The 14,892-nt window shown below is 40.5% G+C and overlaps 1 protein-coding gene across 7 annotated transcripts in view; it reads left to right on the top strand.

Moving 5' to 3' along the window:
• The window catches only part of ITPR2 (inositol 1,4,5-trisphosphate receptor type 2), a 244,485-nt gene that overhangs the window by 48,112 nt on the left and 181,481 nt on the right, over positions 1 to 14,892 (top strand). For 5 of the 7 annotated variants that reach the window (XM_039708068.1, XM_039708062.1, XM_039708065.1 and 2 more), the window contains one exon: positions 10,218 to 10,262. The exons of the other annotated variants lie outside the window; for them this stretch is intronic. In XM_039708068.1, coding sequence (XP_039564002.1) covers positions 10,218 to 10,262 — 45 coding nt within the window. The remainder of the gene's footprint in view (positions 1 to 10,217; positions 10,263 to 14,892) is intronic. 7 annotated transcript variants of the gene reach the window in all.

Below are 14,892 nucleotides of genomic sequence, written 5' to 3'. Positions count from 1 at the left end.
CAGTCTAGTCTGGGATTGGTGGGTGGTCAGTACTGAGCCTCGTTGTGAAGAGGTGCCCCTGCAGCTTGTTAAGGCTGGGGAATGATCTGGGAACTAAGAAAAGCGAAGATGCTTGCCTCAAAGAACTAAGGAATTTAAAGCTGATAAAGGTGTTTCAATACTACAGTAAGTGAATTAATAGAAAAAAAGTTAGGCAATATCATTGTTCAGTTAAAATAGGTGACAGCTTGTAAATCTAATTGTTATAAACTTGACAGGATGAAGTCAGGATGTGTAAATCCTAAAGTCCATGTTCCTTAGAAGTACAATCAGTCATCCAACTTTTGTTGCCTTTCAAAGACCTCTAAGAGCTCTGACTTCTGACACAATAGGCATTATTTAGCCTAATTTCAATTATTGTGCTTTGAAGTTCTTTAAGACCTACTAATACCTTAAAGCAACCTAGATCCTTCTCCCACACTTTGGGCTGAAGTTGAGCCACCCTGAAAGGCCCACTGCTGAAGGAGTCCCAGTGGGAGACACTTGGTGATTCCACACACCTGCAGTGCCATTTCTCTGCTGCTCTGCACACCCTGGGTCACTCAGAGTGTCTGTATGCTCTCATACAAGTACTTAAGACACAGGAGGAATATACTGAAGAAAGGGTTTGCTATTTGGTGGTAAGACTTGGGACACTGGAAATCTGGGTACTTGGTAATGTCAGACATTGAGACCTTAAGCCACAGGCTTAGACATTCCCAAAGAAGTAGAACCAAATACTCAGCTGAAAAATTGAAAAGAGAAATTGTTTTCTTTGGAGACAGCAGGAGTTCTGCTGTTAGTGTAATAAGGGCTTCTGTTCACCCAAAAGCATTGAGCCAGATCTTCAGCAGGAGATTTAGGTACTAAGCCACCAGCTAAGATCCAGGCTGCTGAGTTTTATTCTCAGAACAGAGTTTTATTCCCATCTTTACAGAGTCAGCAGTCTTTTAGAAAAAGTTCTGCTGAAGATCCTTTTTATAGCCCTGGTTATAGGAAAATGACCCAAGTTATTTTGAAGCTTTACATTTATAAAGAGAGGTTAGGTGACAATTGGATGTTTCAAAATAACAAAGATTTTCCCAAAAGTCTTTTCAGTGCATGTAGCCCATGCAGAAGGCACCCAAAGCTATCTGTTTGTGTGTGGGAGTGAGCTGCAGTTTGGTTGAATAGCTCTGCAGATGCTGCAGGTTGGGACCACACAGCTGTGCCTTTCTCATGAACACACATAACCATTTCAATATTTTAAATTGCCAAGATAAAAGTCTCTTTGAATTGAATATCAGCTTATCGATTGTGCTGAACCAAAACATGCACTTTTAATATTGTTCTCCACATTTAGAGCAGCTCCGGTTCTGTGATTTCTAAACTGGGCAATTGATACTGAAACTATTAACACTAGTTTTATGAGGCTGTTAAATGGATACGTGTGCCCACACACAAGAAATGCAGGATAAGTCTGTCATTTCATATTCAACTTCTCAGGTGTGGCTAAAATAATTACAAAAGACATCTGCATCTATCAAATCACATGTTGGTCTCATATTGCAGTAGACAATAGATAAACCACGCTACGTTGTTTGTGAAACCTTGTGAGCATGTACATAATCACTGTGCAGAATTTGTAAGAAAAAATCTGTGATAATTCTGTTTTACCTAGCTGAATAGATTAGTTACTAGATACCTTGGCCAAAACAGGGCAGTAAATCTAGTGAGGTCTTCAACACCAAATTAGCTCAACTAAACTCAACAAATTAAGATAAGTCAGGTAAAATGGTAGCCTGAATGTTCACATTTTGTGCTTCTCCAGAACTGTGGCCATAAACAATTACTGCTGTAGAAAACTTCTCTGGCTTTCTTGGGGAGTTCTCCTTCCTTTCTCTGTAAGAGTGAAAGGGCAGCTGTAAAGTGGATCAACTCTGATCAGAGTTTTGTTGTAAATTCTGTTAGTAAAATCCTGCATGAAACACTCCTCCAGTTTTAGGATTATTTTAGCACTAAATACTCTTTTGAAGGTGGGAATGACTGAATTCAGTTGGGCTGAGCAGCACAGGGTTACACACACGAGATGAAATGACAATTAGATTAATATTAACTGAACAGGAAGTGCAGTCCAACTTGCAAGGCTGTAGTTCAGTGGTGGAGCACTGCAGCAGCAATACAGGCTTCAGAAATGTCCTTTTTCCTCAGCTATTGGATTGTGCAGACACAAGGTCTCTGAGGTGTTGTAGGCATGGACTCCAGGGCATGGGGTAGAGGGAATAGTCTGTGCTGCAACAGGGTCACTGAGCTAAGGCACCCAGAGCATGAGTGTTTTGGGTGGGACTGCTGAAGCTTTGCAGGACTGTTAGCTGATTTTCACCACACTGTTGTGTAAAACACTTGCTGAGAACTCTTGGATCAATGGCTAATAGAAGTTAATCGTATTTCTCTTGTCTTTCTTGAATAATTTTTTCCCATGTTATCTTACTCTACTTTTTGGTCGAAATTGCCCCAAGCTGCCCCTTTCTTTTCAAAGAAGCTTATGTATATAGTTCACTTTAAATTGAGAATAGCTGTTAAATTTTGCTTTTACAGTCCATGGCAGGGGATTGGCACTAGAGGATCTTTAAGGTCCCTTCCAACCCAAACCATTCTATGATTCTGTGATTGAAAATATTAGCCTGCCATGTTATAGATATTATGCTATGCATTTATGCAGATGGACAGGTCCATACCCTTCATAGTAAATTTAAGCCTGTTGTAATAATCATTTGATTTGGATCATGATGGAGATAGCTGAGTACATACTCAAGCTAATATTGAGAGAAAATAATCCTCTCCTGACTTCTGAATAGTAAAGAGTGTCACGAGAATCCCACAAGAATAGAAAACAAAGCATTTAATGAGATTTTAAGATCACATAATTGTCTGGGTAATAGTATACTCGGCATTAGCTAAGATAAAAGAAATGTAAAAGGCAAATAAGTTCTTAAACTTGAGGCTCTAAACTGGGATTAAACTCCTGGTACCCTGAAGAAAATGTCTCTGTAGTTTTACGGACTTTTCTTCTACCTCCTTAAACTGCTGGAAAATGAAGTCCTGCATAGGGTATTTTATTAAGGCATTTGAGATTGACTATTTGAAGTCCATAACTTAGGACTTTTGTTATCCACTTGTTGGAAATTGGACTACTGATAAAGATGTTTTTTATTTAGGAAGCAACAACAGAACCACAGCTTGCCACTGTAGTTTTATTTTCTTTTTTTGGATGACATGGAAACAAACCTTTGCAGAAGGACTTGTTCATGCCTTGGTCATGCAGAGAGGGAGAGTACAGTGTTAAATGCTCTGTGATTCCTTCTGCCTTCAGAAGAGTGAGGAAAGTAACAAATAAAGTAAAAATGGCCTTGTTTAACTGAGATGTGAGCTACCTTTTGCTCAGGAACAGTTTGTAAGCCAGAGAAAATGCCAGGAGATGGCAGCATCTACCAAGGCCTTCATACATCTCAGAGATTTCATTCCTTGGTGCTATAGGACCTCCTCACGTGGAGATTGGGAAAAAACAGCCCCAGAGGAAGATTTTGAAGCAATGTGTCTTCATTAAATTTCAGCATAGCATTGTGATTATTTTCTGTCAGTTTAGCTCTGTGATTAAAGGTTCTCATAAGAAAAAGGGTTTGCCAAGGTGACAGGTTAACTCAGTACTGGAAGCCGTGTTTCAGTTTTTCTGTCTCGTAGGAACGGGGGTTTGTTTTTATCCTTCACTCATATCCATATATCCTCATATCCAGCTATGCATGAAGAGATGTAAGAGATCCAGAGGAGGAGTATGGATTACTGATTTACAGAGCCAGCCTGACCTGTTTTGCAGACTTGGATATGGCTTTTTAAAGTGACAGATCTAGATGTCTGTTTAGCAAAACCCAGAACTAGATTTCTCCAAGGATTTTTAGAACCTTGAGAATGCAGCTAAATTTCTTGACCTGACTTGTCTTGACTTTGGAGGAATCTGCTTGTGTGTAAATACCTTCATAAATCTGGATCTCAGAGGAAAGTTTTTTCCCCCAGCCAACTCATTTTCAGTTGTGATCTGCCATAGTGTTCAGGTTTTTTGATCCTGCCTGAAGCTGGCTACACTGGCGCCATGTTTGTATATATACAAGCTTTAGGAGAAAGGAAGTACAAATCTATTAATACAGCATTTATTGTCATTTAGTCATTACAAGGCCTAATTATCTCGTTATTATTATATGTCTTCCAAAACAGCAAATGTAGATATGTGGTGTGTCCTTAAGTGCATTATTTTTATTTTTTCAAGATCACATGAGAAGCTTTTATTCAGTTGTATTTGTGCTTGTTTGTGATGCGTGATGGTGGTTTCCAAGACTTCCCTCCTTTGTTTTTTATTGGTTTTGGGGTTTTGTGTGCCTGTGGTTTTTGGTTTTGTTTTTTTTTAACAGTAGAAATGTCAGTCATGTCTAATTCAATCATCCCTAGTTACTCCTGTGAGGACTGCTGAAAGGCATAATGGGGTATTAATATTTAGAACATCACTCTTGAAGAGATGAGGATGCTTTCTTTTATATAACACAGACAGACACAGAGCTGCGGAAGTTCAGGCTAAGGTTATGGCCCAGCATCTAAGTTACGCTAAGGGATCTCTTAGACATTTTTTCTTTCCTTTGACTTCCTCTGCAGAATGGGAAATGGCTGAGTGGGGCTGAGCACTGGTTTCAGGTTTTCTGCCCTTGATCCCTGTAGAAGAAATGGAATTTCCCAGTTACCACTCATAACATGGAGCTATTCCAGCTTATGCTGCTTGTGTGAGTCCTTTAAATTTGTGCTGATTTAGTCATGGCAGAATGCTGGCCTGCCATTGCTTACACAGCAGCTGGAATCAAGATGATCTTTCCTCTTGTAAAGAGGGTGAAAAATCAGGACAGGAAGGTGTTGGGTCTGCTTCTCGTTCCTGGTTTTGACTAGCAGAGGGGCTTGAAGCAGACAAAAAGGTTTAGCTTTCCCAGCACATTCTGGAAGCTTGTCTAATCTGCTAAGACATGGCTCATAAAGAAAAGACAATCCTGAAAGAAAAGGCCTTTTAAGATTTTTAAACTTTCCTCACATGATGATTATCAGGAGCTCTGTGCCGATACTGAGGAGGGATTGAATGGAGTTTAGCAAGGTAGAGTTGTAGCCAGTCTTTGTCTGGCAAGTTAATAAGATGGCAAAAGTCCTTTGAATGCCACTGAAAGTCTTTGAAATTGTGCAAAAGTCCTTTGGATTTATTGAAAGCGAATCAGTATGATATTAACAAAGAACAAAGCAAGCCTAATGAAGATGAAAGATTTGAAAAGTGGATTATTTTTTTGTCCTGGCTTTTCTTCCCCAAAACGCTTGCCCTTGTTGGCTGGGCAACAAGCTGTGTGTTAACAGGCTAGTTATCAAATGAAATGGGGACTGTTTGAGTGTGTTGAATTAGATCCTTTTATGCTTTGTCAGGGTTTTCTTCATAAATGTGGGTTTTAACCAAGTCATTGAAATGTTCATTTAGCTGAAATTTGGCAATCTGACAAGATGCTTTAAATGTCCTTTACCTAGTCAACAAAGTTTGATTAAAATCAGCCTGGGTGTTTCTTTCCCATGTTTTGGGAAAGTTTGGGGAACTCCTCTCTTCTTAATTGAGTGTCCAAAAATAGCCTGTTTGGGTACTTTCCATGTATTCCTCCAAGAAAACAACATTCAGTAAAAATCTGGAGTTTCAAACTTATTGGATTGTAAAGGATATCTAGATGCATAAGTAAAATTAAAGCCATGAATAACCTGTGAGATGATCTGGACAATAGTAGAACCCCAGGAAATTATTAAATTATTAAACCTCACTGTAGACTTGTGAGGTTTGAAAACTTTAAGGTGCAACTTTGAGTAGTGTCCTAGTTTAGGGCAAATTTGGGAGAAAACCTCCAAAGGGGGCCCCTCCAGAAAGCAAACCCACATGGCCCCTCCACCCAACCAGTTTGAGAAAGGTTCCTCGGAGAGAAGTGGAAACAACCGGTTTATTTAACAGGCAAAGCATCCTCCCGCACACAAAATGAACAATACCAGATGACAACACTCTTTCACCGCTCTGAAAAAGATGACAAATTCAGAAAGTCTCTCCTGGGAGTGGTCGCTCTGTTGTCGGTCCCTCCGGCGCTGGGAATGACTGCTGCAGGCCACAGGTGCAAAACTTTCGGTATTTCCCAGGTCTCAGTCCAGAGCAGGCTCGAGTGGTTCCAAGGAAAGAGAAAGAAAAGCAGTCCAGGGAAAATTTGGACTGCTTGGCTAAACTAACTAACAGGCAGAAGTGAAAGCAAGAGCAAAAAGCAAAAGCCAAAACAACAGCACAACAGCAGCTCTAAGTACTGCCCCATCTCTGCATCCTGCCATCTGTGGGGGAGTGAGCAGGCTGATTTCAGAGCCAGTCTTGAAGGCACAGAACATAATATCCAGCATAAACAGAACAGATGACTGGGGATACAAGCATCATAACGTCACCCTAGGACAAGTAGCTTTAATCAGTAGAGATGACAGAGCCTGGAACTTCTGGTGGTCCATGTAGTAGAATCCCTCTCAGGATTAGCAGGTTACTGGTATTCTCTGAGCACCAAATACTAGCAGTAGCACACAAACACACAGAGATGAAAGTTGCCTTCCTGCTATGCAGACTTTACAGATCTTGTAAAGTCACTAGATGAAAATTTGGGAATGAGATTTCTTGCCTGTCCATGTGGTTTTAACCAGAAATAAAGACTTTGTCTATACCTCAGTTTTCCATGTGTAAAAGCTGACTTCATACTTACTTTTTCCTGGGGGCCTTCTGCTGTTCCCACAGGATGAGGATGCTGATATATGTATGCATTCAGACGTCTAATCTTTTCACAGACCACTGTGTACCAAGGCTGAGCCTGAAATCTGTGCAAGAGACAGCAATTTTTATACTCAGGAGGACCACTGCAGCACTGACTCCTGAGTCTGAGCACCTTCAGGCTGTCTGAGATACCCGGTGTGCATCACAATTTGGGAATTTGGCTTCTTGAAGAGGAGTGCAACTAAAGCTATTTAAATGTAGACTTAAAAGAAGGTATTGCCTTCTCTGTGGTTGAAAATCTGTCTCTAAACTCCAGAATGAGAAATGTAGATGAGAAACTCCTTTTGTGCTACCATTTTCTTTCCCATTCATGGAAGGGTAAAAAATTACTGTACCTGAGTTTGTTGGAAAATAAGCCGCAGAGGATTAGGATTTCTGGATTATTCTTTACTGAAAAGAATTCTATATGGAAAAGAAGGTGATAGACTAAACAAAAAAAAAAAAAAAAAAACCAAAAAAAAAACCCCAAACAAAAAAATCCGAACCAGACCTAAAGCAACATGTAATGAAACTATTACAGTAATAGTTTATACAATTGTACTGGCTTAAGCTCTGCAATTCATCTTGTTTTTGGTGCATATTGGCTGCATGCACCTTCCAGTGGCATTTTGCAGGAATATTTACTGCTATATTTCAGGTACAATTCAGTAAATTGAAATTCCAAGACATCCAATGACACAAAAAAGCTTGAAAGTGTTGAACTTTATTGAAGCCCTATTTTAGCATAACATTCTTACTTTCTAAACACCTGAAGAAAATTTTACTTGGTTTCATTAGTAGCAAGATAAAAATATTAATGTTGTTCTTTTCAAGGCTTCTTTTGTTTTGGCAGTTTATTGAAGAATCTGGAAGTGATCTTACATAAATCAGAAAAAGCAATAGGTTTTGTAGTGCTGAGACTGTCACTGTGTCCTTAGGTCATTCTGGGCTGGGATATTGAAAGGGACTCAGAACAGGTGTAATATGACACACAACACTAGATGATTTATGCCCCTTCTACCTGGAGAACATAGCATAGAATAATAGCTACAGGTCTGTTTTTTAGAAACTCTCAGCACCAACAATCTCAGCTGAAATGCAAATGAAAGTGGCACCTGCTGACCAGAGCTGAAAATGGGGTTGTGGATGTCAGCCTGAAAACTGAGTTCCGTTGTGTTTGCTGTTTAAAAAAAATTTTTGGCTTTATTATTTCTGTAACAGCAGGGCAAGAAAAAGCATCATCAAGGATGTACTTTTTTTCTCACCTGAGTCTTCTGTCTACATCACCTTCAGTCGACAAGTGACCTGTTTTGGAAGTTTGAGGGCAGTCTGTTCAGTCATTTTTCAAGAAGTCAGAAAGTGTTAAGGGAGGGAGATTCTCCTAATTTTTCCTGTTACTGTTATAAATATCTCTATATATTTTAATCACCATTGTGTTGAAAGCAAACAGCTGAAGGCTACCAGAATTCAGTTCATACTGGGTAGGCAACTATATTCACTAGAATCCTTCAATGAAAGCCTGTAGGATCAAGTCCCCAGTGCCAAGTTCTCTGTGCTGGCTCTAGTGACAAACCTGAGATGACCCAGACTTTTGCTTGCTTGCTTGCAAACAACACTATTTGAAGGTAGCATAGAAATTCAGCCTTCCTGTACCTTCTGTGCACCTTTGCAGGAAGGCCACAGTGCACAGCTGGGACTGAGGGGCACTGCCTGCTAATTTTGTCTCTTCTTGATGGGGGACCAAAGGCAGAGAGCTCAGCTTGGCTGCTAAAATTGGGACACCAGAATTATTTTAAGGTGTCAGGTGAACAAATGTCATGTTGAAAGAACTGTGGAAACTTAAGAAGGAACCAAAACTACATGAAGATAGTTACATATGCGTATAAGTTCTAGTTTTTTGGTGTTCGTTCCTGTTGCTGCATAGCAGTAGCAAGAGGCACTTGGAGTTGGGAGACTGTGACAATGTCAGGGAGGAGCAAAATGGGCTATTTGAGACAGGTGTCACCACAGGGAAGAAAGCAGGATCTCTAAATTAGGTGTGTAATGGTAATACAGTGGCTAATGCAAAAAATAAAATGGAGACCGAATAAACCCTTGGTCATTTCTGTGTTAGCACGTCAAGTTGTGACATGTAGGGAAGCTATTTTCAGCCACTTGACAAAGATTTGAAAGTTTTCCTCCTTTCTTCAGGCTTCTGTTGTGGAGAAGAGCAGACATTTTGAAGGGTTAAAGAGATATAAATGATTATTTTTTAGTAAAAGTGTTATCAGTGTAACAAAATCTCTTCACAACATTTGTCTGTGTAATGTTAGATGCACGATAATGTGCTATTGAAAAGTTCCACTGGGACTCATGCATCTTGCCCTGTGCAACTCTCTTCTGACTCTTCCACACTGGTAATGCCAAATTCAAGCCAAGAAAATGACAGTACTCATCTGTAAGATGTATACACACTGTAATTGCCTAAGAACAAAATTGTCTTTTATAATTTATAATCTTCAGCATTTTTGTCATATCCTGTGTCAGGGAATATTGGTAAATATTGACACAAAATTGTTTCTGCATGTAAATCAAATCTCAAAAGGTTTTATGTGCAGCTAGTGAGTGGGTGTGTGTGTTTTTGTTTATTTGTGAATATGTCTGCCTACATAATCCCTCATCTTATAGGCTACCTATTTCACCTGTCAAAAGTATGATATTAACAGCTTTTAAGTAGTAATACTTTAAATTTATTATTGTATAGCATCTTTCATCCAAGCTTCTCATAGTACTTTAGTATTAATTAGTGCTTGATAATCCTGATATGACATGGAAAATATTAATAATATTAATAATGGTTAAACAGAACTACAGTGTAATGAAATAGTTTTCTCTAGTGGCATTGTCACTCCTGTTTCAAAGATGTGTTAGTTATGAGTTCACTGTCTTCTCCTGTAAAATCTCAGTAGACACAGAGAATGTTATGTTTTTATCTCAATCTATCTGCCCAGGGTCAGTCCTGGAACTGCTTGCGTGTGCATGGGTGACTGTAACTGGCTGCATTTAGAATAGTAACTGTGCTTTCTTCATAATCCTTTTTGGGGTTGGTTATTTGAGATTCCTCCTGAGTTAACAAGCTTGATTACAAGATGCTTTTTCTAGAGGTGAGGACATAGCCAGCTAAGTCAGCCAGAAATTGAAGCAGTAAGTCTTTTACTCTCATACTGCTTCTAAAACTCCACTCTCCTTTTACAGGGTGGAAACATAACAGAGAACTGAACCAAACCCTCTCCCCCAGTTACGAAATGTCTGAAAGCTATCAGGGTAGTATTTGACTTCTTTTCTTTTCCAGCTTAACCCACACTACCCAGAAGGTAATAATGAAGGAAAAGCTTTGGTAAGTGGAACTTACATGTTGCATATAGTCTGGGGAATGCTGTATCCTTAACCCAGCACATTCTGACATAAGGAAGCTCTTCTCAGCTTTTCTTTTCCTCTTGTGTTCCAGCTGCTGGGATTGTTTTCCATATCCTGTGTAAGGTATGATGCATCTCAGAACTGGCAATTTAGAAAGTTTTCCCTCACTCTGAGGCAAACGATAAGAAACTTATTCAAATTCTGCATCAAAGTGGCATTAGTTGAAGCTGTTGTGCTTGTTGTCTGACTGCACATATGAAATGTATTAGTTCTTCTCAGCTCAGATACATCATGGCAACAGACTTTGCGTGGTACAGCATCAAGAGCATTATAGCTAATTCTGACTAATGAGGCCAGACGTGGAGATTATAGTGTGTGAAGGAAGTGGAGTTGGGAGATCTTAAGGGGATTCTTATTGTTACTGAGTCAACAAATATTCCCAAAAAGAATAATTCCCCCATCAAATTCATGAGATTGCCTTGGAAAGGCTGAGATCTTCAAAAAAATTCAATTTAATTTCTTTCTGCTTGCCTTACGGCTTTTGTTCTTCAAGAGGACACATTTTCAAGTTTTTCTCTGTACAGGGAAGAAATTTTTGATTTTTCATGAGAAGAAACTCAAGATTCTTACATAATTAAATGTAACAAGCATTTTAATAAAAATGAAGCTTTTCATAAGAGTTGGCAACATTGGTTTTCCATCTTCCCTAATATTTGGCATTTGTGGTGATATTGTAATAACAGCTAAGCTGTCTAGAGAAATGAGAATTCTCTCCTATGAAAGTACAGAAGTTCCACCAGTTGTTTCTCTTTTGTATTGGAATGAAACTTGAGGCCTTTGGAGCTTTGGAATAGAAATCAAAGTCACTTCTAGAGTTCCCCAGTGAGTAGGTGTTAGGCCTTTGTCACTGAGGAGCCAATCCTATTGTACCACACCATACTTATTTATGTTGTAAGTTTGCTCTCTGTAGCCATTCCAGGTCATCTAAATAGTTAAATATTCCCTGGACTGGATAATGACAAAGGCACAAATGTAATCTAAGCATGAGTGTTAAAGGTGGCTTCACTACCAGTTTGTCTTATTCTTCCGGGGTATGGTTTCAGCTAAAACCCCAGACCGGATAAATCACATTAGAGAAATACTTCCAATAATAATAATTAAAGCTGATTGATAATCAAAGCTGATATCTCTGTGGAAATTTTAATTTATGCAGTCAGCACTTTGCTGTTAAAGATATTTTGTGGAAGATCTAGCAGTTTTTGGTGAATCCAAGTAAATCCAAGCCCACAGGCTCTATTAGTGTGGTAAAAATCCTTTTGGATCCTTCACCCCTTTATAATTGTGTTGAAAATGCCATGAGTCAGCAATGGCTATTTAAGCCTTCATTCTGCCCTGGAGCAACCCAATATAGAAACTTCACAGGAATTTCTTTTATGTTCCAATGATGCAGTGCATTGAATTGTCCCTCAAAAGTACAAGAATCTTGTAATATTTGGAGTTCTTAGAGGGTCAGTGTCCTGGCTTGTAAAATAAGCATGTATTCTATTTTTGCCATCTGTTGGGGGTTAGGCAGTTTTTCTTATCTCTTTCAAGAACAATGACACTGCCAGGAAGATAATCTCCTGCTAATGGGCTATTGAATTACTCACTGTGGCTGGTAAGATTAGATACATCATCCCATTGGGAGATGCTCCACCCAGAGGGAGGAGCCAAGCATCCCTGCCACCATAAAACAAGCATTTCTGAGACCACAGACAGCCTTCTTCGCTGGATTTCCCAGAGGAATCAGGAACCAAGGCCCAGCTGCTCCTTCGCCGCATTTTCAGAAAGGATCTACACCCTTCTGCAGATCGCCGCTCCAGGAGGAGCAGCCACTATCTGGCTGGACTACTATCAACACCCTGACTTCTCAGGGTGTCAGGTTTTTCTCACTCTGCCAGTGGTTTTTTGCTTGTGCTAAATTACATTGTTATTTAGTTTTTTTTCTTCCTAGTAAAAGCCTGTTATTCCCATTCCCATATCTTTGCCTGAGAGCCCTTTTAATTCTGAAATTGTGATAATTCGGAAGGAGGGGGTTTTACCTTTTCCATTTCACAGGAGGCTTTTGCCTTCCTTCACAGACTTCTGTCTTGTCAAACCAAGACAGTCATGTCAGTCTTGTATCCAATAGCATGTAACCAGAAGCACGCAGGCTTTCCATGCTCTGTGGTTATCATCTAGTGTTTCCTCTGCCTGGTCACTGCCTAACTGGCTCACACCAAAGGCATCTTCTTTTCCACCCTTTGAAGAAATTAATTTTGAAATACTGCCCATGAAGTAAATCTGGAGTGGAGAGGTTGAAGTAGACCTACCCCAGCAAAATTTGAAGTCTGAGTAGCAGGGAAATGGGAGATGAATAAACAATTCCTTGTGACTGAAGGGCTGAACTTGCAGCCTGTGCCCTTGAGGTCAAGAAGGCCAATGGTGTCCTGGGGTGCACTGGGAGGAGCACTGCCAGCAGGTGAGGGAGTGATCCTACCCGCTCTACCCAGCCCTGCAAGGCACATCTGCAGTGCAGTGTCCAGTCCTGGGCCCCTCAGCACAGGAGGGACAGCTCCTGGAGCGAGGCCAGTGGAGGATGCAGAGATTATTTAGGGCCTGGAACATCTCTGGCAGGGAAAGGCTGAGGGAGCTAGGGCTGTCCAGCCTCCAGAGGAGCCCCAGCTGAGAGGGGCCCTCAGCCCTGGGTGTCCCTGTCTGCAGGGCCCAGGCTCTGCTCCAGGGGCCCAGAAATGGCACCAGAAAAATGGACAGGGACTGATCCCAGAGGTTCCACCTGGGCAGGGGGAAGAACTTCTTCCACAGGTTGCCCAGAGAGGGTGTGTAGTCTCCTCACTAGGGATATTCCAGACCCCTCTGGGCACAATCCTGTGCTCTGGGATGGCCTTGCTGGAGCAGGGACGTGGCACCAACTGACCCATTGTGGTCCCTTCAGCCTGACCCATGCAGGGACTCTGTTCTCTACTGGGCTGTTGGATGAAAGGCTGGCAGCTCCTCCTTTGTTGTTTAAAGGCAGCACAGTCATTCTGTGCCAACCCTGAACTCCTCAGCATGTGCTGGGGCCGCTTGTGCGTAGTCACAGCCTGGTTTACAAGGCCTGATCCCAGTTGCTCAGGCAACTGCATTTTGGGAAGCAGCAATGGAGAATGGTTTTCCATGATACAGCAGTGGGCACAGACACCAAGGTTCTGCCTAAGCATATCTTTTCTGCCTTGCCTTAATTGGCTCCAGAGTCTGAAAGGGTTTTGGCTCCAGAGAACATAAATATTACTGGAAGTCACCAGGACTTCTGTTCCCAAGCGTTATGTTTGGACTGAGGTTCATTGCTTGTTTATGAGCTGCTTCTTGACAATCCAGCCAAATTGTCTTGTGAAGCACTGCTTTTAATTCTGGCAAAATTTGGCCTTACAATGAGTTTATTAATATTCCCACATCTAAGTTCCAGAATAATTTTTTTTTTTAAGTGGAAAGACCTTTTTGAGATTTAAGGGTCTTATCAAAGGAGTACTTCTTCATCTCTTACAGTCTAGGACATTGTAGCGTGTCATGTGTCAAAATGCAGTGCTCTGTGTTACAGCTCCCACTAAACCCAAAATTGGTGGGTTTTATGCTGCAAATTGCTATGCTTGTTCTAAAGAGAGAAATGTACAGCATCAAGAAGAATGCTACAAATATCTGGGAAATGTCAGGAGCAGTTGGGAACCTGGCATTTGTTAGTGCCTTTGTGTTAAAGGCTGTCTTTGGATAGGTATGTTATCTCCATTTTTCTGCATTTTCATGAGAGGGCTAATTCTAATCAGTTCCTGTCTTTTGTTGCTGAGATTTTTGTTAGGATTGAGACTGGTATGCACTTACTTATCTTGTAAGGAAGTTGGGTAGTTCTACCATGGGCTGCCTGGTACAATTTGATGTATCTCCTTTGATTTCTGTTTATATATCTTTATAAATTCCCAACATTCTGCAATTCTAATTTTTCCTTCTTGCTGCCAACCCAGGAGATTTTTTTTTCTCTGATAAAAATTGTAAATTATTATTTTTACAAAATATTTTATTTTACCTTCCAGGAATGACCTTTATTGAATTATATATTTTATATGGGTGATGCCGTTTAAACAAGTAGAATAGACAATCTGAAAAACGTTGAAAATAAAAGAGAAAAGAAAAATCATCAGCTTAAAAATGGCAGCTTATATAAAGTCAGCAGTCAGACCATTGGGGAGGCTGCGGGAGAAGGGGAGACACGGATGCTGGCACATTATTATTATTCTGCTGTTGCACACGGGTCTGAATCAGCTCTGGAAAGGCATACAGTGTTTCTTACAGAATGTCTCTGGCTCCTAACAACAGGATTGCAACGTGATGTCTCTGCCAAAAATGCAATGATTCACAAATGAGTCAACAGTGAAGGTGTTACAGGAGGCTAACTGCTGTGCTGTCTGCCAGGGCTCCTATCAGGCAGGAGCAAGGCTGGCCATTCATCTACTCCATTTTCTTCTCATAAGGAATTTTTAAAATAATCTAACCTATGGAGTTCTGCTCACGTTACTGCTCCGTGAAAATGCTGGTTTTGT

Source organism: Passer montanus, unplaced genomic scaffold (assembly GCF_014805655.1).
Source record: "Passer montanus isolate IOZ18808 unplaced genomic scaffold, ASM1480565v1 scaffold20, whole genome shotgun sequence".
Lineage (NCBI taxonomy): Eukaryota > Metazoa > Chordata > Aves > Passeriformes > Passeridae > Passer > Passer montanus.
This window is presented reverse-complemented; position numbering and strand designations above follow the sequence as displayed.